Raw genomic sequence first — 22,650 nt, forward strand, 5'->3', positions numbered from 1 at the left:
AGGAGTCCTAGTTGGGGGGAAAAAAAGCAGAAATAAATTAAAAGTAAGAATCGGAAATAAGAAGATACAAGTGTCTAACCATGTGTTCATTTTGATCATTTGTGTATATATATGTGTATGTATATATATATGTATATATATATATATATATATATATATATATATATATATATAATCGTTTGTTTCTTTAATGTAGGGTTGAAGTTGTAGTTCATCCTAACCTTGGCTGACTCTGGCTTGTTGTTGTTATTATCAGCGCTGACGTCAAACCTTTTCTCTTTTCTCTATAAATCTTATTATCTCTGCATTGCTCTCTGCGTCTTCCCTCCCTCCGCCACGACCCAGAGGGAGCCCCCAGCAGGGTGAGTACTTTTGCTTGCGTGTGTGTGTGTGTGTGCATATTGATGCGAGTGTTTTGTACGCCCACATTTCCTTCTGTGAGTGCTTGTGTGACAGTGATAAACTGAAGGAAATTGAGACACACTGTAAAGTGGCCTCGCAAAAAAAAAAAAAAAGGCAGAGTATGACTGGATTTGTTTCAGGAGTATCACAACCCAACAGCAGCACAATAGCAGCTCATCACCGTCAGCCTTGAGCTTCTCAAGGTTTTCTACATTAGACTAACACTGCAGCACTTCATATTTCTCTGAAAGAAGAATGGATGAATAGAGAACTGATTTTTTTTTTCCACTGAGGCTACAAATGCTCCAGTTGAGATTTGGACAATTAACATAGCTATCTGTAGAACTGATCGCTTTGAGATTGAACAACCGAGTGACGGCTATTTCATTAGAAGTTTCCTAACGCAACCTGGTCTGCAGTATCATTAGTTTATATTAGGAGTAGAGTTACACAGCTGTCATGCAGCAGTGAAAAGACAGCAGTGTACCAGAAAACAAAAAAAAACTGATTTTCTATAAATGACTGCACTGACATCTCCAATATTTTTCCAACTTTCACACTTGGGGTTTTCAAAACTTTCCTACTTTGAACTGTTTGTGAATCAATAGAACTAACAAGCACAATGCAATAAAAAGTGAAAATGTTTAAAACACTCATCATGAGCTGGAATTATCCTATTTCAACTTCAGCAAATTTCAAAATCATCATAACACTTGTTGAACACTAGGCTTCATTCAAGCTAAGCATAGTTCTCTAAGTGTTTTTTTTCCACACGCACTCAACCCCCAGCCTCAACCTTTTCAATAGGGTTGAGACTGGGGGGGATTTCATAAACGTAATGGGAGCCTGTTTTATTAATTCCACTAACCATGTTTGTGTGTTTTGGGACCATCAGGTTTTAACCACTTAATCCTAAATGCCTCCTTCAAATGAAGGAAAACTGGTTAGGGTGTTTAGAAATAGCCCCAAAACCATGAGAAACTAGAAGCTTTTGCACCACAAATATCCCTGTCCACGGTCAAAACAGACCTCCTCTAAAATGGAAACCTTCAGCATACCTGGGTGGACAAGTCAAATGTCTTCTGCAGAGAGGTTTTATTTTTAGAGGTATCAGAATTTGAGTCTTTTGTCCATAGTGATTGAATATATTTTTGGAGAAGTGAAAGGTCAGGTTTTAGGAATGTCAGTTTAGCTGTCAAGCATGGTGGTGGTAATATCATGCTGAGGGCTGTTTAGCTGCCAGTGATACTGGTGAATTGTACTAAATAAATGGGAGAATGAAAATGCCTTCACACTTTTTAACCTCAGCTCATCAGCTTCAGAATTGGTCATCCTAATCTGAGAAAATAAAAGTTTAAATTCATCCCAAAAGTAGACATTCATGCTCATGATAGGTGTTTGTAAACCTCTTGTTAGCAATAAATCATTAAAATAGCACAAAAGAAGAACAAAAAGTTGGAAAATTAAAGCCAGCATATCCTTGCTCTGGTTTTTACTATGAAACAAAAAATTATTTAAAAGAACAGCTGTTTTCACTTTCTCTCTCTACAGTCTCAACACAGAACAAAACCTCCTGCATAATTTAATTTCTAAACACAATATTGATTGTAAAGCACAGGGAAAATATGATTCTCATTAGTTTGGGTGGAACTTGCTCAAGCATTGTGAACGATGGGCCGGGAGGGAAAAAAAGCACAAGAGAAATGCATATCAATTAGCTTTTAAAGCAGCACAGTAGTAAAATATGCTACAGTATGAAATGAATTTAAGTTTGCGAAGCTTCGCTGTGACTTACTGTGTAATCTCTTTTGTCCTCCACTGCTCTGCTTTGGTCTCCGTCCTGTGGAAACCTCTATAAACCCTCACTGCTCCCCACATGAGGGGCAGAGAATGACAAGTGGCCTTCACTGAACCTCTTGTCCTTTCCCACGTGTACAAACATAACACAATGCTTCTATCGAATTTCTTCAGCACCGAGCAGCAACACAGGCTGCATTGTAAATATGGCTGAACAGCTTTATTACCCGATAATGAGAGTCATATTTTACACGAGGACTGGTGTGTCGAGGGCAGAGCACTAATTAGCTTTATAGGCTGTCCTGTGTGCTGCTATGGCTACGGCTTAACCTGTGCTTGTGTCTGCATTTCTTGCTGTGTGGGTGTGCGTGTGTGTGTGTGCGCGCATGTGTATGCGGGTGTGTGTGTCTGCGTGTGTGTGTGTGTTTCCCCAAGTGTTTCTACACACCATTACCTGAATAACTGAGGTGGGTGTGTGTGTGTGTGTGTGTATACTCGCACTCGGTTTTTAAAACATGATTGATTATGTCCTTTGATATTCTTTCTTTGCCAACACCTGTTTCTATTTCAATAATGGACCATAATATTTCTACCTTCCTTTGTGTCTCTGTCTGTCTTCAGAGTAAGTCGGTGTCGTCAACAGACAGCCAGCCCGCCGAGGAGCGCCAAGGACCCTCAGGAGGATACTCTGCCTTGCAGGGAGGGGCTGAGGCCAAGAGGAGGCGCTGTGATGATAAAGAGCCCCTCCCTCCACACTCCTACGTATGTGTTTCTGTCGATTGCTGTAATAGATTTGTACTTAAGTTGTATCCTTATGTCATGTATCTAAATTAAGCACATGAAAAGCATCAAGTGTCACTTATGATGCTCCACAAGTTGCATAGTGGGTGTTTTATTTGGATGATGGATGTAAAATTTACAATGTTCTCCTGCGGACTTCACTGCAGTCTCATTTTATTATTATCCACACCCAATGATTTTCTGATGACATTTCAAACCTACATAAGCAGTCAATCAGTTCCACCAAGTGGAGAACAAATTATGAGCTGGAAAAAAACCCCAAAACAAAGTAAGTAAGTCAGTCATACTGCTAACAGGTGGAGCAACTTCATGTATTTGGCATCCTGAGGTGAGTAAATCTTCATCAGTACAGACGGAGCATTAAGTGTGTAGTCAGTGCTACAAGATTAATGTAATTAATAATGATATACTGCACAATATAACATATAAAATACTTTCTTGTTATCAGAAATAGGAGTAGCGTACTCATGATCCAATGAATATGGTGCACACACCTACTCACACACACACACACACACACACACACACACACATGCATGCGCGCGCACACACACATGCGCGCGCAAACAATAAAGTTTCAAAGTTATAGCCAAACAGCAATTTGAAAGGATTGAAAGAATACAAAATAAAACGTTATTAAGCATAGTTTAACAATAATGTTATGCTTAATGCATTACAGGTCTTACAAGTTTCCCAGTAAATAATTGAAACATTTAAAAACTGGACCATTTGACTGTAAAGTTATTATTTTCCTTTTTCATTCTAACCTCCAAGTTGAGCGCAGCATTCGTCTAACATAAGACAATCTTAATAGTAAATGTACTGGAAATAAACGGCATCACACAATAGAGTCACCCATTTAAATCCAAGTTCCTGCTTGATTGATGTCCCTCAATAATACAAAGTAAGTTAAATATACGGAAAGTTATTGAAATAAATCAGTTTATCGTGTCTACACCAAATCATTATTTTTCAGCTATTTGTTCAAAGACAGCACTGTGTTGATACACACTGTCTAAAGTGTGTGTGTGAGATGGTGTGTGCGACAGATTGCCCGTGACACTAGAGGCCTCAAGGGGGTCGAGAGCCCATCGTCATTTAGAGTCGTGTTTGGTTTGGATGGGTCTGCTGGGGCAGAGCGAGCAGCCAGAGGGGATGTAATGCCAGAGGAGAGACAGCCAAGGCAGATAGCTGTAATGAATTAGATGGTTGTGTGTTTGCAGTCGGTGAGATTGATTGACACAAGGAGTTTGTCTAGAGAAGACTGCCTCCAGGAAAATCAGTTCAGCATCAACAACAGCAACCTAAATCTTTCCCATTAGCGTGAAACAAGCAGGGATAGTTTCAGCTCTCCAAACGTCTTTCCTCTCGTTCTATCTGTCGAGACATATTTCACCACTTATTTCTCTCAGTTCGCCCGTTGGACCTCCGGATTTTTCTCCGTCTTTTTAAAACCGCTTCACCTTGGCCGTATGTCCATCCGGCGGCTTGTTTTTGTTCCAGGAATAGACTAAATGACTTGTCTTGTTTGGGCTCTGCATATTTAGGTACTGATGTCAATAGAAATATCAGAGCACGATCACATCAAAGCGTTGTTGCCATGGTGACTAAGTGCCATCGTTCTCACTTCAGGAAAGAGAGAGGGATAAAGTGAGAGAGAGGGAAATGGCCGGACGAAAAGCTAAAAATGTGGCTTGGATGGTGCAGAGCTGAAAGAGTGTGTGACTGCAGATTGTAAGAGATTAAAAAACAGAGTTTGCATAGGGGCGATGCTTGGTGAGATCATAAGGTACAGTATCTCTGCGTTTAATGTTGCATGGAGGACAGACGGTGAGAGGAAGCAAAAAGCAGCCAGGAATATTGATTTATTGATCCGTGTATGCACTTGAGCAACTGTGCATGTCTTTCTTTATTAAGGCTCTTTATTTATAAGTATGGTTTACTGTACCGCGTTTGTCGAAGAAATAATAACGTTCCCGTGTTGTCCTTCTCTCTGCAGGACAGTGATGGAGACAAAAGCGAGGACAATCTTGTGGTGGACGTCTCCAATGAGGCAAGTTGCTGCACTAATATCGACAACCTCATGCTTGCAGTGGCTCTGCCTCAGCATGATCAGCTCACTCTTCCCATCAGCTCTTTCAAGACTTGCAAAAAAATTTTCAGTTCATTGATTTTTTTTTTTCTTTTTCCTTTGCTCTCGCTGCTCTCATAAACCAATTTTTGGCTGCAGCAGATGGCTGTTTCATGTGCAAAAACTTTAATAGATTTCTAGTACTTTACCCCAAGCATCACTGCTTGCCAGATATTCAGTCAGTGAGTGAAACTGAGCATTTAGAAGCCTGTTGCTTCATTGTTCCTTGCACTAATTAAGACTGAAACAAGTTAACCATCCATCCATCCATCCATTTTCTTGCACCCTTTTTCCCTCAGTGGGGTCGGGAGGGGTGCTGGTGCCTATCTCCAGCCAACGTTTCGGGCGAGAGGCGGGGTACACCCTGGACAGGTCGCCAATCTGTCGCAGACAAGTTAACCATATCACGTAAAAGGTTAAACATCTCAAAATGGTTTGAACATTACAAAAAATAACAAAAAATAATCCTAACTCAAAAAATGCATCACTCACAGGTTTTCTTTTTTTTAGCAGTTCTGACTCAGGGCAAATATTACTAAAGATTTGTTATCTTTCCAACCTGTAAAAAAGGTTTTAATGCAAATAACTCAAAATTAATTGGATGCTAATGTAGTCTGAATGGCCGTTTGCTTACTATTTTCAGATCCGAAGTGGATACTTTTATCTGTTTTCTTTTTACATACAGAGATCACTTGGACTTTGACAAGCAAGATGCAGTATTTTTGTCATTGTTATTAATTGGTTTTTATCATCAAATAAAAATTTTCGAAATTGTTTTTTAGGTTTTAACTAAAAATAAAAATCTGGTAAACTTTCATTAAGGAAGTAGACGACAATATTTTTTATTCCTTGGGGTAAACGGTGAGTATAGGCTGGTTGCAGAGGAACCGACCAGATAATTTCATCCTTTCTGCACATAGTAGTTAAAATGTGCAGTTTTTATTTGGCCTGGTTTTCTGCTTTTTATCCTCCGTGTGCATGTGAACGTGAAAGGAGTCAGTAGGTACGTTACTCGCTCAGCTGTCCGCTGCAGTTTCCTTGTACATAGGGAGAACTCTTGTGTAAGCTCATTATCAGCTGCCACTGTTTGTGCTCCCTGCTTGTGAAACATGTTCACGCACACATGCCCACATGCCGACACAACACATACATTCACAAATACTTTCCCCATCGCCTCAAATCTTTCTCCTAGGAGTGTATTTTTGTCCTCCGTCTGCACTCTCGAGGCTTCTGTTCTTCCGTCTCTCTGCTGTCTTCTTTTTCTCCGTTTCTTTAGCGCTCTCCCCTTCTTCTCCGCCTCCTCCTCCTCTCATTAGATAACTACAGTCTGGTTAGTTTAATATATGCAAAGCCATTTATGCCCCTGGAAGATTTTAGTTATTTTAATACCTCACGCTGTGTACCAAAATATTTCTCCTCTAAGCCTTGTGTAACTTGATTTTGCTAACAAAAGCAGAACTGGTCTCTTGTGTGATTTAGAAACTGCTACAAAAGCCGACAGGAAGAAGAAGAAAAAAAGTGACAAATGTGGGTTACGGAACCAAAAAAGAAATACTTGTTTTTGCAAGGACTTCTTTGCAATGTAGAGATTCCACACGCATTTACATAAATGTGCCTGTGCGTGGGTTAAAAGTGTAGTTTGAAGTGTGCATGCATGCCGGTGCGTGTGGCACAAAATGACTGCTGATCACTGTGACCCACTGTGAGAGATGTGCCTGCTCTGTTCCGGGGGAGGCAGCGCTGGCTCAACGGTGGCTCCGGTGATGAAAGCATCTGTAACATACAACATTATCTCCAGGTCCACATCCTGCTGCAGCCACGCCAGTGACAGTCTCTTCTCTCTTGTGATGTCCCCTGAGCTCTCGCTCTATTTAAAGGTCCAAGTAGGAAGATGATCAGTATAAACGGCATAACAACAGAGCTGCTGCTGGCTGCAGCAAGATTGAAAAATTACCAAAGAAAGAAACAACAGCGAATGCAATAATTTATTGCAGATATATCTATAGCGTAAAACTTTGTTTTATTTTCAGCTTTTGCACATTCAATTGGACTTTTAGTCAAAACAAAATAAATTGTGCACTTTATAATGTCCGGTTGCACAACTTTTAAATTTGACTGGTCTTGCACAGACTGGTAAAATGATTGGAACCAAGTGAATTGTTTTTACTAAACATGTTGAACCACTTTGCGTTGCTTATGTTGTGCAGTTAAACTGCTGAGGTCAAATTGGGGAGAGTAAATTAGCTATGTGGAACCACACCCAGTTTTACTGTCAGCAACAAGAGCAATAATGGGGAAAAAAACAAAACAAAAAAAAAAACATTTTTGTTAATCTTTAACAGAAAATCATTTACTTTGCAAAGTAAATCAGCTAGTTTTGTCAACTTCATGTCCAGTGCATTTTACGTTAAAATTCCAAGAAATCAGCATTGATTAAAAAGATCATAACACGTGAACTTTAAACGCTTTAAATGTTTTTGCAACCTTACTTTGTTCATTTAGGAGCCCAACTCCCCCTCCGGCAGCCCGCCTCACTCCCCCCATGGGAACGGGCTGGACCGGGCACCGACTCTGAGGAAAGAGCTGCCTGGTTCCTCGAGTGCAGGAGAAGCGCCTTCCACGCCAAACCCCCGCAGCCCCACCCCAGGGAAGGCCAAGGACTCTGCACAGGTAAAATATGACACAAAAAGTTCCTGCACGCACTGCAGCTTGTTTGTATAGTTGTTGGATGCTAGACGTTATATCCAGTGTTTTTTTGTTTTTTTTAAATACTTTAACGATAAAAGAAAACGTATTCAGTTAGTCTGCATTGGTTCTTCATTATTATTATTTAATATATAAAATATATGATTGACATTTGTGTTAATAAAAGACAATTTTATTGACTACTGTTGTAAAACTGTTCCAGTAGCTTTATGACTAAATCTAAAAAAAACCCTAAAAACTAAGGAGTATATTTTTAAAGTGTTGATGAGCTTCAGTGCTAGACAGGGAGACATGTTTTGGTCATTCTGGTTGTTTGATTTCTCCACAGATGGATAAGTCCCAGTCTCCGCTGTCCAAGTCTGGCACTCCGTCCCCATCCCATCGTGAGGCTCTCACCCCGGGATCAACAGGAGCGCCCGGAGCTCCAGGCCCCAGCACCTCCTGCCTTCGTCTGGTCAGCAAAGCTGCAACAAGCGCAGACCCACTTGGTGAGAATTTTATTTAAAAAGTTAAATAAAAATAAATAAATAAATAAATTCTGCCTTCATGTTATAGCTGCACACAAAACTAAGGGAAAAGAACAAACCTAATATTTTCTTCATCTCATCAATTGGAGAGGAAACTTGGCGCGTAACTGTTATCTCTCAAACATATCTGAACAAGTTAATAAACTTACCATAATTAAAACTTAATGGAGTTTTCGATTCAGCTGTTGCGACCTTGGTTAGATTTGGACCCAGTCTGTCTCTGTCCCCCATCTCCCTCTTTCCCCTCAGCTTTTATTGATTTTCATTATTGTTCTAAATGTGATTGTGTCATTGATATCCCCAGTTCTTAGTATTTAATTTATGCCATTCTAACTGAATCAACTAAAAAAAAATTAGTTTTAATCTTTTAAAGTTTTGGAAATGTCGGTCTAGTATATGGAAGCTGAGATCTTTTGCCAGGCCAGTACGAAGAAGAAGCAATCTGTTCATCTCAGCCCCTCTGTGACTCATGAACCATGTGTGCTGCACATGGTTCCCCCTTCCTTCAACCGCTCCCTCCTCTTTTCCCTGCCTCCCCAGCTCTCCGCAGTCCCATGTCTGTGCCCCCCGGTTCATACCCGGCTCATTTTGGCGTGGTGTCCCACGCAGGGCTGAACGGGGAGCTGGCCAGCCCGGGGGGATTCGGAGGAGCTCTGACTCTCTCTCCACAGATCAGCGCCGCAGCCAGCGCCTACTCCCGCAGCCCCATGGTGAGCAAAAGGCCCAAATTATTCTTCTCTGTCAAGGTTTGATTTATGATTCAGATCCAGCCCTCCCGACTGTCCCGGTACTGTTGAAATATTTGATGAATTGGCTCTGCATTGTCTGTATCAGCGCACTGCATTCGTTATGCACTCAGAGTTGTCATGTTTACAATGTTTAATCAAGTTTCATAGAGAGAAACATCTGTAGGGAAGACAAAGTTTCAGGTCGGCCGCCTCTGACAGGAGGTTTTACCTTCTCACATTCCTACATGTAATCTGTGTCACGTCTATCTGTTGCATCATTCACCCGAGTACCTAGGAGTTCAAATGAAGTGAATTGGGCCAATTCACATTTGCTCTGCCATTGTTGTGAAGCCAATGTGTAAATCGGTTCTTTAAATCCATGTCAAGATGCATTTTATTCTTGTATTTCTTCCAACCAGGTGGCGTATGACTCTCGGTCTCACCTAAGAGCTCCCGGCCTGTCCTCCTCTCTCCCTGGTTCCTCTGGTGGAAAACCGTAAGTACATACTTACACAATTTACAAGCCTACATGTAATATTTCTCCCAGTTTGCGTGCAGCATAAACAAAAGTCCTCCTAGATTAAATCACAAACCCACGATTCAGCGTATTTTAGATTTCCATTGCTGAGACCAACTTTTATTTAACTCTTTAAAACTTGAGGGCTTTCTCTTCTCTACATTCGTTTCAGATGTTTATGTATTTAACGAGGTGACAAATTCATGGAGTGACCAGGGTTTTTATCCAGCTGCATGCAGTGCGAATGTAAAATGTTGCCACTTTCCTCCACATTTTGCTGCACACTGTCAGTCATCTGGATGAAAGAGGATTACATTCTAACATACAATGTCAGGTTATGTTTTTGTGGCTTAGAAAATAGTGAGGAATCACATTAGTGTGATGCAAGGACAACTGATCACAGGAGCTGAGCGGAAATATTTACTCTCACATCGATTATGACCACGAAACGGCAAAAGTAGGACTGAATTCATGTTTTTGACTTTGTGAAATGAGCCGTGGTTTTCCGTCTTCTTTGGCCGCTGGTTCAGGGAGTTTTGCACATGGTTTGGTGATTCTGGTGTCGATCGAAACAGCAGAGCTTCGGTTTTGATAATCTGACATGTAGTTTGTGTAGCATGATGGAAAATTACTACAAGTTAACATCTGCTGATCATGTTGTATTAAATGCCTGTGAACTTTCACCGAGAGAAACCTGTTGGGCTACACACACCAGGTTGGAAGTTGTTTTGCTGCAGCTGCAAGGGAACCAGACTGACTCTCCCATGTTTTGGATTCCTTACCTTGGTATAAAACCTATGCGTTGTCTCTGCCTGGCAGAACTTTCACCCAGAACTGCTTCATTATTGACTGACCAACAAGCTCTCTGTATTGTGCACAATATATGAACAAACCTGATTGAGTGATTTCACCTGAAATCAGGTGAAATCACTCACCTGATTTGCTCGGTAAGATAATCTTTTTTTCACAGCATGTAGATTGGACCATGTTAGGCTGTCGTTGCTGCGTGTTTTACCGGATATGCGTCTATAGCACATGTTGAAGATGGGTGGTGTTGATGTAGAAATATTGTTTTCATAAGTCAGAAGAGCTTTTGCTTGTTATGTGGATAGGAAGCATGCCTATATTGGTTGATGTGTAGCATGTGTTTGGATTGACCTTGTTGGCAGACGTGTTGCTGGACCCAGGAATGGTCAGGAAGAACGGGTTTGTGAAAATGTGTTATTGTTACCCGAGCTTCTCATGTCATGGGCTTTGATGTAAAAAGGAGCTTAGATATCTATTTTTCTTTGTTCATCACTGTCTTCAGCAGAGGAGAACATGCTGGATGTTTTATTATTAAAACCAGCTCTGATAGGTTTTCAGGTGACTGGCGCATCTTTAGTTCTGCTTTGGAATATATTCCGCAGTTTTTAAATGTTTAATGAAAAACACATTGTGAGATCTCCCTGATGTAGTGAAACAAAGTTTTCCGTTAGATTCAAATTTGTCCTGTTGTATGGCGAATTGCACAAAAATGAAAACAAAAATAATGAGTCAAAATTCAAGAAATCTTTAAGGAAAGGAGTTGCTCATGACTGTAAATGTGTTACCTAAAGTCCAGCCACTGACGGAAAGACCTGCAGTGCTCACACACATTTTTACTTTTTATGTTGTTTGGCAGATCCAGCTATTTTGATATTGTTCTTGTCTTACAGAGCAGCAATTCATCTTTGTGCTGCTAATTTGAAATCATAAAACAGGCCTGGCTTCCAGCCACTGCTCTATTGATCGGCCATTAGCGGTGCCACGCCGCCTCTGCCTGTAATACAATCTGCCATCATGCATTTGCGCCCACAGCTGCTCTGAGCTCAGTAATTTGCCCAAATTTGAACAAACACAGTTTTGCAACTTTCACACCAATGTGTGAGCTTTCTGCGGTTCTCATTGAATTTTGTGTATTTAATTGTTGCTGTGCTTTTGTGCGCTCATTGATTGATTTCATTTTAGTACATTTTTCCTTCATTCTCCTTTGCATCTTAAATTCTAAAAAACAAAAAAAAAGAAAAATCTGTTTTTCAGTTTTTTATTTTCCTCTCTCCTCTTCCCAGCGCCTACTCGTTCCACGTGAGCGCCGACGGCCAGATGCAGCCGGTGCCGTTCCCCCCCGACGCCCTGCTGGGCCCGGGCATCCCGCGTCATGCCCGTCAGATCCACACGCTGAGCCACGGGGAGGTGGTGTGCGCCGTCACAATCAGCACCTCCACACGCCACGTCTACACCGGAGGCAAGGGCTGCGTCAAGGTGTGGGACATCAGCCAGCCGGGAAGCAAGAGCCCCATGGCCCAGCTGGACTGTCTGGTGAGACATGATGGATGAGGGGTGAAGGGGAAACCTCTTTCAGAAAATTATCCTTAAATTATCCCGACCACTTCCCCTCCCCTCCAAAAAATACAATAAAATCACATTTCAGACATTTATTGGATGAGAGACCAAAAATGATTAAATTTAATAAACTAGGTCAAGCAAAACCCTACTTTCACGGAAAGTTTAAAATCAGGTCAAACTCAGTTCATGATGCACAGAGGCAACGGTGATCAGATTTTTTGTGTTTCTTTTTTAGTAGTTGTGTTTCTGATAGCAACATTACTAACAGAGCGATATTAATTGCCACTTCAAATGGTAATTTGATATAAGGAATCACATACCAGCAAAAAAAACGTGATAATTTCTTAAAATTAAAAATCTGGGATTAGTTTTCAAATTTTACTGGAAAGAAAAAAACATCCTTGACACAAAATATTTTTATTAACCAGCTGCAAATGTGTTAGATTGTAAAACATTTTTACAAGGGCATCTACAAGAGTTACTTAGCTATTTTCTTTTCTGTGCTCTTGGTGGTAACCTTTCTCCTTATCTTTTCAAATCAGAACAGAGATAACTACATCCGCTCCTGTAAAATCCTCCCCGACGGTCGGACCCTGATCGTCGGAGGCGAGGCCAGCACGCTGTCCATCTGGGATCTGGCCACGCCGACTCCCCGCATCAAGGCGGAGCTGACGTCGTCCGCCCCGGCCTGCTATGCCCTGGCCATCTCCCCCGACAACAAGGTCTGCTTCTCTTGCTGCAGCGACGGCAACATCGTCGTCTGGGACCTGCACAACCAGACGCTGGTCAGGTAGGAGCAAGAAACGTTTAAAAGTATTTCGATTTGATCTGCTGTTGAAATTCATGGAAGAGGGAGAAGTGTAAGAAAAGCATGAAGGAAAAGAAGATAACCTTTAAGGAGTGTAATAGGAGAAGGAGAGAGATGAAGGATAAACTTGCTACAGGGGGTATAAAGAGATTAAAACAGCCAGCTTTGGCATGACGGGAGAGAAAGAAACACAGGAAGAAGGGGGAGGGAAGGTGCTGAGGTAAGGCTCACGAGGACTGGCAGGAAAAAAAAAAGGATCATGTGTGGGTGGGCTCAGGGCAGTAAGTGCTGCAGGGAAAGAGGGAATAAAATATATTCATTCTGACACCTCTAGCAGAAAAGAAGCAAAGACACGCACAGAAAGCAGAGTCTGCAGGATTTGCGTATTTGCAGGTGTGTGTGTGTGTGTGTGTGTGTGTGTGTGTGTGTGTGTGTGTTTCTCTTCTCTGAAGCTCTTGTGTGTGTGTGTCCTTGGCAGGCAGTTCCAGGGCCACACAGACGGAGCAAGCTGCATCGACATTTCCAATGATGGCACCAAGCTCTGGACGGGAGGCCTGGACAACACGGTCCGCTGCTGGGACCTGAGAGAGGGCCGGCAGCTGCAGCAGCACGACTTCACCTCACAGGTAAGAAAAAGAAAACAACAAGAAAACAAAGCAACTTAAACATATATTAATGCACTAGAAAGAAAAAAATCAAAGTTATTTGATTGCCAGAAGTTTTCAGATGAACACCTTGAAGGTGCTGTTTATTTAATAAGTGTTGCTTAGGGAATGGCAAGGTTAAAGCAAAGCTTTTCCACATGTGTAAATAAATGTTTTGAGTGAGAAAAGATAAAAAAAAAATGTTTATTTAAAACAAACCCTTTTCCAACTTTTAATGATGGAACTGAGTGGGATTTGTGTTGCAGTCTGTAGCCCAGGAAAGAGCGTATTTTCAAGAGCTGGGTAGGTGGAACAGTGTATTGTACTGCCTGGAAGAAAATAAGTCTGAAATGTGTGTGGATTTATCGTGCTCACCCTGAGGACTGCTGGGTTGTTTGTCACCAAATCCTAAAGTATCTTTTCGATCAGATATTCACAATTAATGCTGTTAGAAATAGTTTCTTACATATGTTAGGTTCTTTGGACTTCATTTTGAAATACGGGAATGATAACGAAACTGGCATAATTTAACTTTTGCTCCTTTACAAAAGTTTAATTATGCAGAGATGCAGTATTTTTTTGCTTTGTAATAAACTCATGTTCTTTATGCCTCACGATCAACTGAAAGTTTTTCACAGGGGGTTGAAGTTGACCCACCTGAGGGGAAAATCACAAACCCTAACCACTGCAATCTTTACGGGATTTTGAAATGAGTGTGTCGTAGTGATATTATAAGCACAGAGAGCTTCAGAAGCAGCAGGAGTCTGTGATGCACCAAATGATCTTCCACAGTCTGTAGGATCTTACAAATATAATAATTAGCAGAATCTAATGCAGATAACAACATGAAGAGGATCGGTCAAAACTGTGATTGTATTTATAACTAAATAAATCAGGACTGTAACACGAAACTCAACTTGCATGTTCCATCATTGATCTGCTACATGATGCAAATTGTAGCCCAAACCCTTTTGGTTCCTTAATCTAAGCTGCATGTTCTGGAAGCACACAGTCTTAAAATGGTGTGTTCACTAATTGACAAATGGATGATATTTGTTTTATTTTACTACTAGCTGATTACTGTGAGGGCCAATCCTGATGGAAATACATCCATTAAGGCCACCAGTTAATATCTTGGTGAATTTCTTTAAACTAAACAAAAAATTACACAGTGATTGTTTCTTTTTTTCTTCCTCTATCTGCATCAATTACCTATTCAAATAACTTTTGAGCTTGTATCTTCTCTTTCTCTAACCCTTCCATCTCCTGTTTCCCAGATCTTCTCCCTGGGTTACTGTCCCACAGGCGAGTGGCTGGCTGTGGGGATGGAGAGCAGCAACGTGGAAGTGCTGCATGTGTCCAAACCCGACAAGTACCAGCTGCACCTCCACGAGAGCTGCGTCCTCTCCCTCAAGTTCGCATACTGCGGTACGCGCACAAGCATAAGCATTTTTTTTTTTATCCTGCATTTATGTATCCTCCAAGAGCAACTTGGAGACCAGTCCTCCCTGGACTCCTGGTAACGTGCTGCGCTGTGTGTTCCTGTTATTTCAGGAAAGTGGTTTGTCAGCACAGGAAAAGACAATCTGTTGAACGCATGGAGGACACCATATGGAGCGAGCATTTTCCAGGTGAGAGTTGAGCTCTGTGGCTGTTTATCCTCTACACAAGTTAGATGCAAAACAATACGCAGCACATCCAAATCCAAATGTTCGTGTTTGGACTTTTGATTTGGGAATGGCTCATATGTTTAGATTGTTGGTGACACATTTTTATTCAGCCTCCAAGCAAAAGAAAGATGGAGAAGCATTTTAAATCGAAAAGAAAATTGCTGACCTAAGGTGACTTTTACCGGTTTATCAGAGGGTGCAGGATGCCAAACCTCAACACACACGCACACACAGAAGCAGCACCCCTATGTCATAATTCCACCTAGTCCAGGTGTTCCATTCCAGGCTAATGGTGAATCACGCATATGCAGAGATGCAGTATTTTTAGCTGAGCCAGTACATCTGTGTGTGAATGAAATGAGAGAAGGGAGATGAAGATCCATTTAAGCCGAGTATTCTGTGTGTGTGTGTGCGTGTGTGGGGGTGCGTGTGTGTGTGTGTTTAGCAGTGTGGCTGTCATATTTGTGTAATCTTCTGTGGGCAGCAGGGTTGGCGGCTCCTGTCTCTCTCTATGGACCGAGAGGAGAAGGCAGGCTATCTTGCTTTGTTATCCAAATGCCAAACGTTGCTCCTGCCAAGCAGCTCCCTCCTTTCAGCATGTTACACAGAGCTGCTCTCTCCTCCCCCTCCTCCTTCTTGCTTAATGCTGTCTTTTTCTGTTTCTGTCTCCTTGCGTCTCTTTAAAGCCACACTCATCTCCTGATTGCATGTTTTTACTCTTTTTTTTTTTCCAACCTTGAATTTCTTTTTTTTTTTTTCTTATCTTCCCCAGATTTATTTGAACCATATCTTAATTTTTCCTCCGCTCTGCCCTTGTTGCAACTTTCTTTTACATATCGTGCCTAAAATTTCTTTTTTCATCCTTTTTTATTTCTTGCTCAGTCTTGGCAACACAACATTATTCACAGAGTACATTTTATCAATCCTCCAAGTATCATGGTTGTGCTGCAAAGCTCTGTTTTCTGCTTTTCTCCACAATTTAGAGATTGTGTTGTGTAATAAGTTGCAACAATATGTGCCTATTAAATGAGGTACTTGTCTTTGATTAGGCTCTCTTTTTATTTGTGTTGTTTTTAGCATTTATAATGGTGAATCATTTCAGGAGAAGCTAACAGGATATGTTATATAACCACTAAATTACTGCTTTGTTTTGTTTTTTAGGATAAATTAAATTATTTACCTGTAAGAACTTTGTCCTTTGTTTTTAATGAATGTCAGACAGTAAAACAAGCGATCAGCAAACAACATAAACCTTTTAGTTTATGTTTTATCTATCGTTTCAAGAGATTTTGTCAAACCAGTGACATGCTGGGTGATAAATATAAAAACTGATAGCATTTCACAAACAATTAAAAAAACAACAACATACTGACTAATTTATGTCCTGGACTGAACATGTTGATTCGGGAATCGATGCATACATGCATAAAAGATGGAAGCTTCCTTCTAGGTTGAGAAGTGAAGTTGAGGAACCAGAAAGCTGCACTTATCATGTCCGCCAGCAGGGGGAGGGACTTCTGTTCCTATGCAGGACGTACTGCAAGTTATACAGCAGGCATTTAGTTTCAGCAGCTCTGCTTTCCAAACACTGACAAGTAAATGATTGCAATTAAAGTCAAAACACGATGCTGCTACGTAAATGTTCACACATACTCTCGTTCTTTAGTAGCCTCCTCAAATACTATAAACAGTTAGGTCGTTATTATCCAGAGTGCCGTAGACCAGACAGATTTTTACAAATTTTAAACTTGTTAGCCTACATGCAGGTCGCTGTCTGGTGTAAAGCTTTGTGCACAGCCCCTGAATTCAGCATATGGTGATGATGCAGTCGGTCATTATTGATGGGAAGGTGAATGGAGCTAAACACGGAGCAAACTTATGAGAGAAAACTGGTCAGAAATGTCAGCCTGCATTAGCAAGTGGTGGTTTTTATAAAGTTGAAGGAGCTAAACTTTAGTTTGGACATCAGGTTTGTGTGATCCGCACTATTTTTTTTTTCCCTTGAGTGTTTACTCCTCAGCTAGCAGGGACCAGAAAATACTCATTATGCTTAGCATTCAGCTTAGATGACTTAACTCTGTCATTTTTGTCTGTTTACTAAAATGTATTTGATTTAATGGGAAACAACTATGTAACACATTGCGTCAAATAAATGTTATAGTATTCTCTCTTTTTAGCAACTTTTAGAAATTTCACCAATCTAGGTTGAATGTTTATTTGTTTTCCCCATTTTGTCTTTGCTTTTGGTTCCTTTAAACTGTCAGTGCATTTCTTCCTTCTGGACTTCCCTTGTTTCCGCTTCCTGCTGTCTCGGTCTAATATGAGGAAACCTGTGTTAGATGGTCTCTCCCCTGTGCGCCGATGATTGACAGCCCCGCTGCGCGTGTAAGCGGGAGAGGGCGGAGGAGTTTAGAGAGTCAACAGGAGCGGGAGAGAGAACGAGGATGAGAACCTGTGATGAATAGAGGGAGAATGAATGATGATGGAGCAGTTTTAGATCATCTGAAACCAGGTGCACAGGTCCTACTTTCTGGCACAGGGTGGGGGAGAAAAAGGAAGCGGTGCACGTCTTGCCAGTGCGTGGAAGCCATTAGACTTGCCCTCAGAGAGGCAGCATTTCTCTAGAAAGGAGCAGACGAATAAGTCGGCATCCAGGATCTGCGGAGTTTGTTTGGAGATAATTGCCGACCGTTTTGAAATGCAAATATGTCTCGTGTGGTGGAGGATTAACCGTTGAGTCATATTTTAATTCTTTCCTCATTTCTCTCTCTCTTTTCTGGGTTTCTCCCCATCTGTCAACATTCTTCTCAACCACTCGCAGTCCAAGGAGTCCTCGTCTGTGCTGAGCTGCGACGTCTCCCCAGATGACAAGTACATAGTGACGGGCTCCGGGGACAAGAAGGCCACTGTGTACGAAGTGGTGTATTAAAGAATAAGTGGACACGGGAAACAATAGGATGGATAGAGGCTTTTATTTCTTTCCACTTTTTTTGTTTTTGTTCTTAGTTATGCATCAACTCCACTTGATTCTCAACACCGCCAAACGTCGTCTTCATCTTCTCGAATCATCAGCCCTAAAACTTCATCACTGCCCTCTTGTTTTGCTGTAATATAAGCTGCTGTAGTTGTTCCCAAATGTCCCCTCACCTTCCCCTTCCTCCACCCAGTCTAAGCTCGTTGAATGAGGCCTGATAGTGGAGAGACAGAATGAGAAACGGCAAGATAAGGAAGACAAAGGGAAGAGGGCGGTGGAGTGTAAAGATAAAGTTGTGAGGAGAAAGAGAGGAAAAACGAGTAAGAGAGAGCGATAGAGCAGAAGGAAGCGACATTAAATGGGGGTTCGGGGAGGTGGGGGGAGGTAGGGTAATTAGGGCTGTTTCCTGATTAAGAGCTCAGTGGAAGGGAGGCCCCCAGAGGAGGCGTGGAGCGGCACGGTGGGAGCGCCAGCCAGGAGCACTGATACCACACAATCGATTCATTAGCGAGACAGTGGAGGCCTTAATGAGGCTGACGGTGCAGCTCCATCTCCCCAGCGAGAGGTGTCAGGAGCCGGGGAACGATGACGCGGCGAGATGCTTCAGATTTCCACATAAACCGACGCGAAAAAACCGCTCAAGACGCACAGAGCCGAGAGTACAAACGCTCCGATACGTCCCCCCGACTCCCGCCGCCGATTGAGGTAAACGTAAGACGGTGGGTGGGGGGGAGGAAAAACACACAAGGAGCCGAGCATCCAATTAAACATTCATCCCAGCGCCCCCCACTCTCCTGCCTTTCTGCCTAATATCTATTTTATTTTGGTCTGACAAAGGCAGCAGCCTAATGAGCAGGGGAGTCGATGGGATTCTCCCAGGGCCCGGAGACACAAACAGAGAACATCAGCCGATCCGTTGCCTCTAATTCCTCCGGATTGTTCTCCTGACATCCAGCGCCGCGCTCACTCTCATTAAAAGGCGCTGTCAGCTAGATGAAGTAGCAGCACAACCAAGCTCACTGTGAGGCACACTGGAGGGCAAATTAACACCACGCGATTACACCATCATCAGTAGCTAACTAAGCAGTGACTAATCCAATTCCTTTCAAATTTTATGCAACTAGTTGCTGTTTTCATTTCTGCACGTCTTCATCTCCATCCCTGCTTACCTGCTCTGATTAAACCTTGTTTTATAAGCCATTGCTTATCATTAAAGTAGAGGGTAAACATTTTAAACACGTCCATAAACTAAATGAATGCACCACTCCTGTGTCTGTAAACTAAGTGTGAAGTTGGCAAAGTCCACTGACTGAAAACAGAGGGGGTCTACCGCAGCTGCATGTTATCTGCACACAGCACAGTGTGTCCAGCTAAGATCACCAATTAAAACGCTGTATCTTGTTTGTTTGATCCTTGGAAATGCCACTGTGCGAAAATAAATTGCCACTTTTCCATGGTCTGAAGCGGTTGCCGGGACAACAGGTGGCATTGCAGGAAGTCTGCGGCTTTGCCCGAGCAAAATCTTGGCACCAAAAGGACCCCCACACGTCGCTTTTTAAACAAATTTGAAATGCTGCTGAGCAATAAAGCCGTTTCAAACTTTCTCTTATTCGCTCATTAGCTGTTGCATATTCACTATTTTTTAAGATTAAAGCTTTTGTTCTATACATGCAAAGCTAATCAAATTCTGTTATGTTTTATATGTGCATTATATTCACATTTAAGTTTTACATGAATAGACACCGGTGCCTAAATCTGAGGTAATGGGAAGTATGATTTTGCTGTTTTCAGTGGAAAATGCATTGTAATCAACATAATCTGTCTTCGTATCACAGACACAACATGAGGACTAACACCCTCCATGTTTATTGGCACTCTTGGTAAAAGTGTATAAAAAACATTTTAAAATGTACTATTTATCATAGTAGTATACTGAAGTGTTGAAAACCTTTATTTTTCTTAATTCAGGAATAAAATATCAAAATGTGCTTGCCAACTCTTACAATAAACGTCTCTGAAACATTTCCCATTGTATACTTTTAACATTTTTTATTTTAATTAATACAAATTATGTTTTCTTGGGTTATTGATATGATGGGACACAAATGTCCTGTTCTCTTGAGATTTGGTACACGTGTCTCACTTTAATTTTCCCGTCTTTCCTAATTGGAAGAGTGATTAAGTCATAAAATAGCTTCAGAAATTGCTACTAATCTCAACTTGTCCACAGTTACAGTCAGACCAATACTTAAAAAGCTTAAAACAACTGGAAGTGGGACAAAAGACCCATGATTATCTTGCCCACAGACAATGAGGGAAATGTTAAAAGGGTCATGGTCACTGCTAGAGAGCTGCTGAAAACAGTTAATGCAAACTGACACTATTGCAGTAAAACATTAATTTATCCCAAGATATTTTTTACTCATTTCTATAAGTGTCAATAATTGTGGAGGGTGATGTTAACCATACGCTAATATTTTTGAAGAACTGCTTATCCGTCTCAGTTTTTATACTGCATTTCAAAAGATAAGTTTAATCTGTTGCGCTGTTTAGACTCGACAACTTGGGTTTTAAATATGCCATGCTTTCTACATAGTCTCTAAAATCCTCCGTGTTGGACTGAGAGGGAGACACACCACTTCACAAGTCAACCGTTTGGAGGTTTTTACTGTGCTGGACACCTGATCACTTCCCAATAGTTAGCACCCTGAGCTGAGGAAGCATGTTGATGCTAAAGCATGTTGATGCTAACATGCTTCATCAGTCCATCAGTCTCTTTTGTAGCAAAGGCCTCAGCTGTATGTTACTTTTACTGTACCACCAGAATGAGAGAATAAATGAACTGAACTGAGTGGTGAACACGGTTGTGGGACGCGACCACTCCTTTATAGCAACTTTAGCAAATTTTTAACAGCTCTAGTTTTTTCTTTTGATTTCATGAAGCTGCAACTGAAACTTTTGAATGTGGACGCGTCGGATCTGTTTTCAGTACGTGCTAAAAGCTAACCACAGTTGGCCTACAGACTTGTATGGTAATGAGCATTAAACATATTTATTTGGACTTTTCTACTTTCCATATCACTTCACATATTCCAAAATAAGAAAACTGCGTCAGCGCTCTCAGTTTCTGTAGAGCCTGTGTTTAGAAATAAAAGGCAAATTTCAATTTCTTCTATTAATTCACTGCATCATTTCATTATTTTTTTTTATGACTAGTGATTGCTTGTCCTGTATAATATGTTTATGTACTCGGGTTGCCTGTGGCTTGTTTTGGGCTCAGAGGGGGATACATACTTATGGAGATAGATAATCAAGGGAACACAGGTAGGATGTATTGAAAACCTACCAAGAACTCCACTGTTTGTTGTTTATTCTTTATCCCCCCCTTTTCAAAAGTGGTAGTAAGTGTACTCGAGTCTATTTCTTAGCCTTATGTTGTTTTCAGCTCCTACTTCTGTTGATTCGTGCCTGTGTTCAGCAGGCACTAAAGATTTGCTATGAAGGAGGCTCCACTTTCACTGCATGCTTGTTGCACTAAAGCTGAGCTGCTCAAAAGGAAAAAATAAATAAAAATATTTTATACAGTGGCGATCCTTAACGGTCCTCTTTTCAGAAAATAATAAAGGCGGTATGCAATTTTGTTTACTTGTATCCAATGTTAGAAAAGTTTATCTGATTTTTTTAGCTGCAGCGCTGAAGCCTGAACATAATCATGAGGGCCTTCTGCAGAGTCAGAGACGTTCTGTACAGCTTCCTGCCTCTCTTCTTTTTTTCCTCTCTGTCCAAAAGCCCCAGGTAGCCATAAATGATTCTCACGTACACAAACTTGTATGCTACTCAAAACGATGCTGTATAATGGCTATGCATATGGTGGTCTAGCGTCAGTATTTGGGACATTGTATTTGATACTTTGTTTGAATTAACATTTCCCTGCCCCACCTGTGCTTCTGTTTCGACAGTGTAAAAAAAAAAAAAGACTTTTTCTTTTATGGCTTATATTAACTTTTCTGTTTTGGAAAGCCAAGGAATTTTATTTTATTTTTTAAATGCACTGTCTTCCCCTCCTGATGTGTTTTTTTTTCCTTGTGCTGTACAACAAATGCTATCTGTGAAGAATAAACCAAACTTGTGCTCATCATTTCAGGTATTCAGTCTTTTCATTGAATAATTAACAAAAATGTCGACAGTTTGTTCCACGCTGAAATCTTTACGTTAAACAAGGTTTAAAGTACATTCGCAGGCTAACATGAGTCAAGTTTCCTTTTTTAGCATTTTTTAAAAAATATGTTTAATTACTGCTGACAAAAAGGCTGCAAGCTTTTGCTTTACATATCTAGCCTCACAGCTGTGGTTTGGTTTATTTTCCTTTAGTGCAGAATTTAAACCAGGTTGAACTAAACCCATGTAGTTCAGGGTAGAAAATATTTGCAAAGGTTTTTCCATCTTGTACACAAAAGGACATATTCTCTGTGCCACAACACTGCTGAGAGTGGTGTTCCTTCAGCAAATGGCATGGTTTACACTCTATATGCTCCAGTTAACGATTAATCAATTACTAAATTGGTTGACAGTCATTAC

General features: G+C 41.2%; 1 protein-coding gene across 5 annotated transcripts in view; it reads left to right on the top strand.

Annotated features, from left to right (window-relative positions):
• tle2b (TLE family member 2, transcriptional corepressor b) overlaps positions 1-22,210 on the top strand; it is a 101,890-nt gene extending 79,680 nt beyond the window's left edge. For 4 of the 5 annotated variants that reach the window (XM_017304388.2, XM_008406949.3, XM_081606437.1 and 1 more), the window contains exons 9-21: positions 346-362; positions 2,821-2,961; positions 5,000-5,053; positions 7,634-7,801; positions 8,166-8,325; positions 8,905-9,074; positions 9,512-9,588; positions 11,700-11,949; positions 12,519-12,766; positions 13,263-13,410; positions 14,706-14,856; positions 14,983-15,059; positions 17,920-22,210. In XM_017304388.2, the coding sequence (XP_017159877.1) occupies positions 346-362; positions 2,821-2,961; positions 5,000-5,053; positions 7,634-7,801; positions 8,166-8,325; positions 8,905-9,074; positions 9,512-9,588; positions 11,700-11,949; positions 12,519-12,766; positions 13,263-13,410; positions 14,706-14,856; positions 14,983-15,059; positions 17,920-18,027 (1,769 nt within the window). In that variant the 3' untranslated portion in view covers positions 18,028-22,210. The remainder of the gene's footprint in view (positions 1-345; positions 363-2,820; positions 2,962-4,999; positions 5,054-7,633; positions 7,802-8,165; positions 8,326-8,904; positions 9,075-9,511; positions 9,589-11,699; positions 11,950-12,518; positions 12,767-13,262; positions 13,411-14,705; positions 14,857-14,982; positions 15,060-17,919) is intronic. The other variant, XM_008406950.3, reaches the window with a different exon arrangement.
• The last annotated feature ends 440 nt before the right edge of the window (positions 22,211-22,650 follow it).

This window comes from Poecilia reticulata, chromosome 4, assembly GCF_904066995.2.
Source record: "Poecilia reticulata chromosome 4, P_reticulata-male-v2, whole genome shotgun sequence".
In the NCBI taxonomy this organism is placed as follows: Eukaryota; Metazoa; Chordata; class Actinopteri; order Cyprinodontiformes; family Poeciliidae; genus Poecilia; species Poecilia reticulata.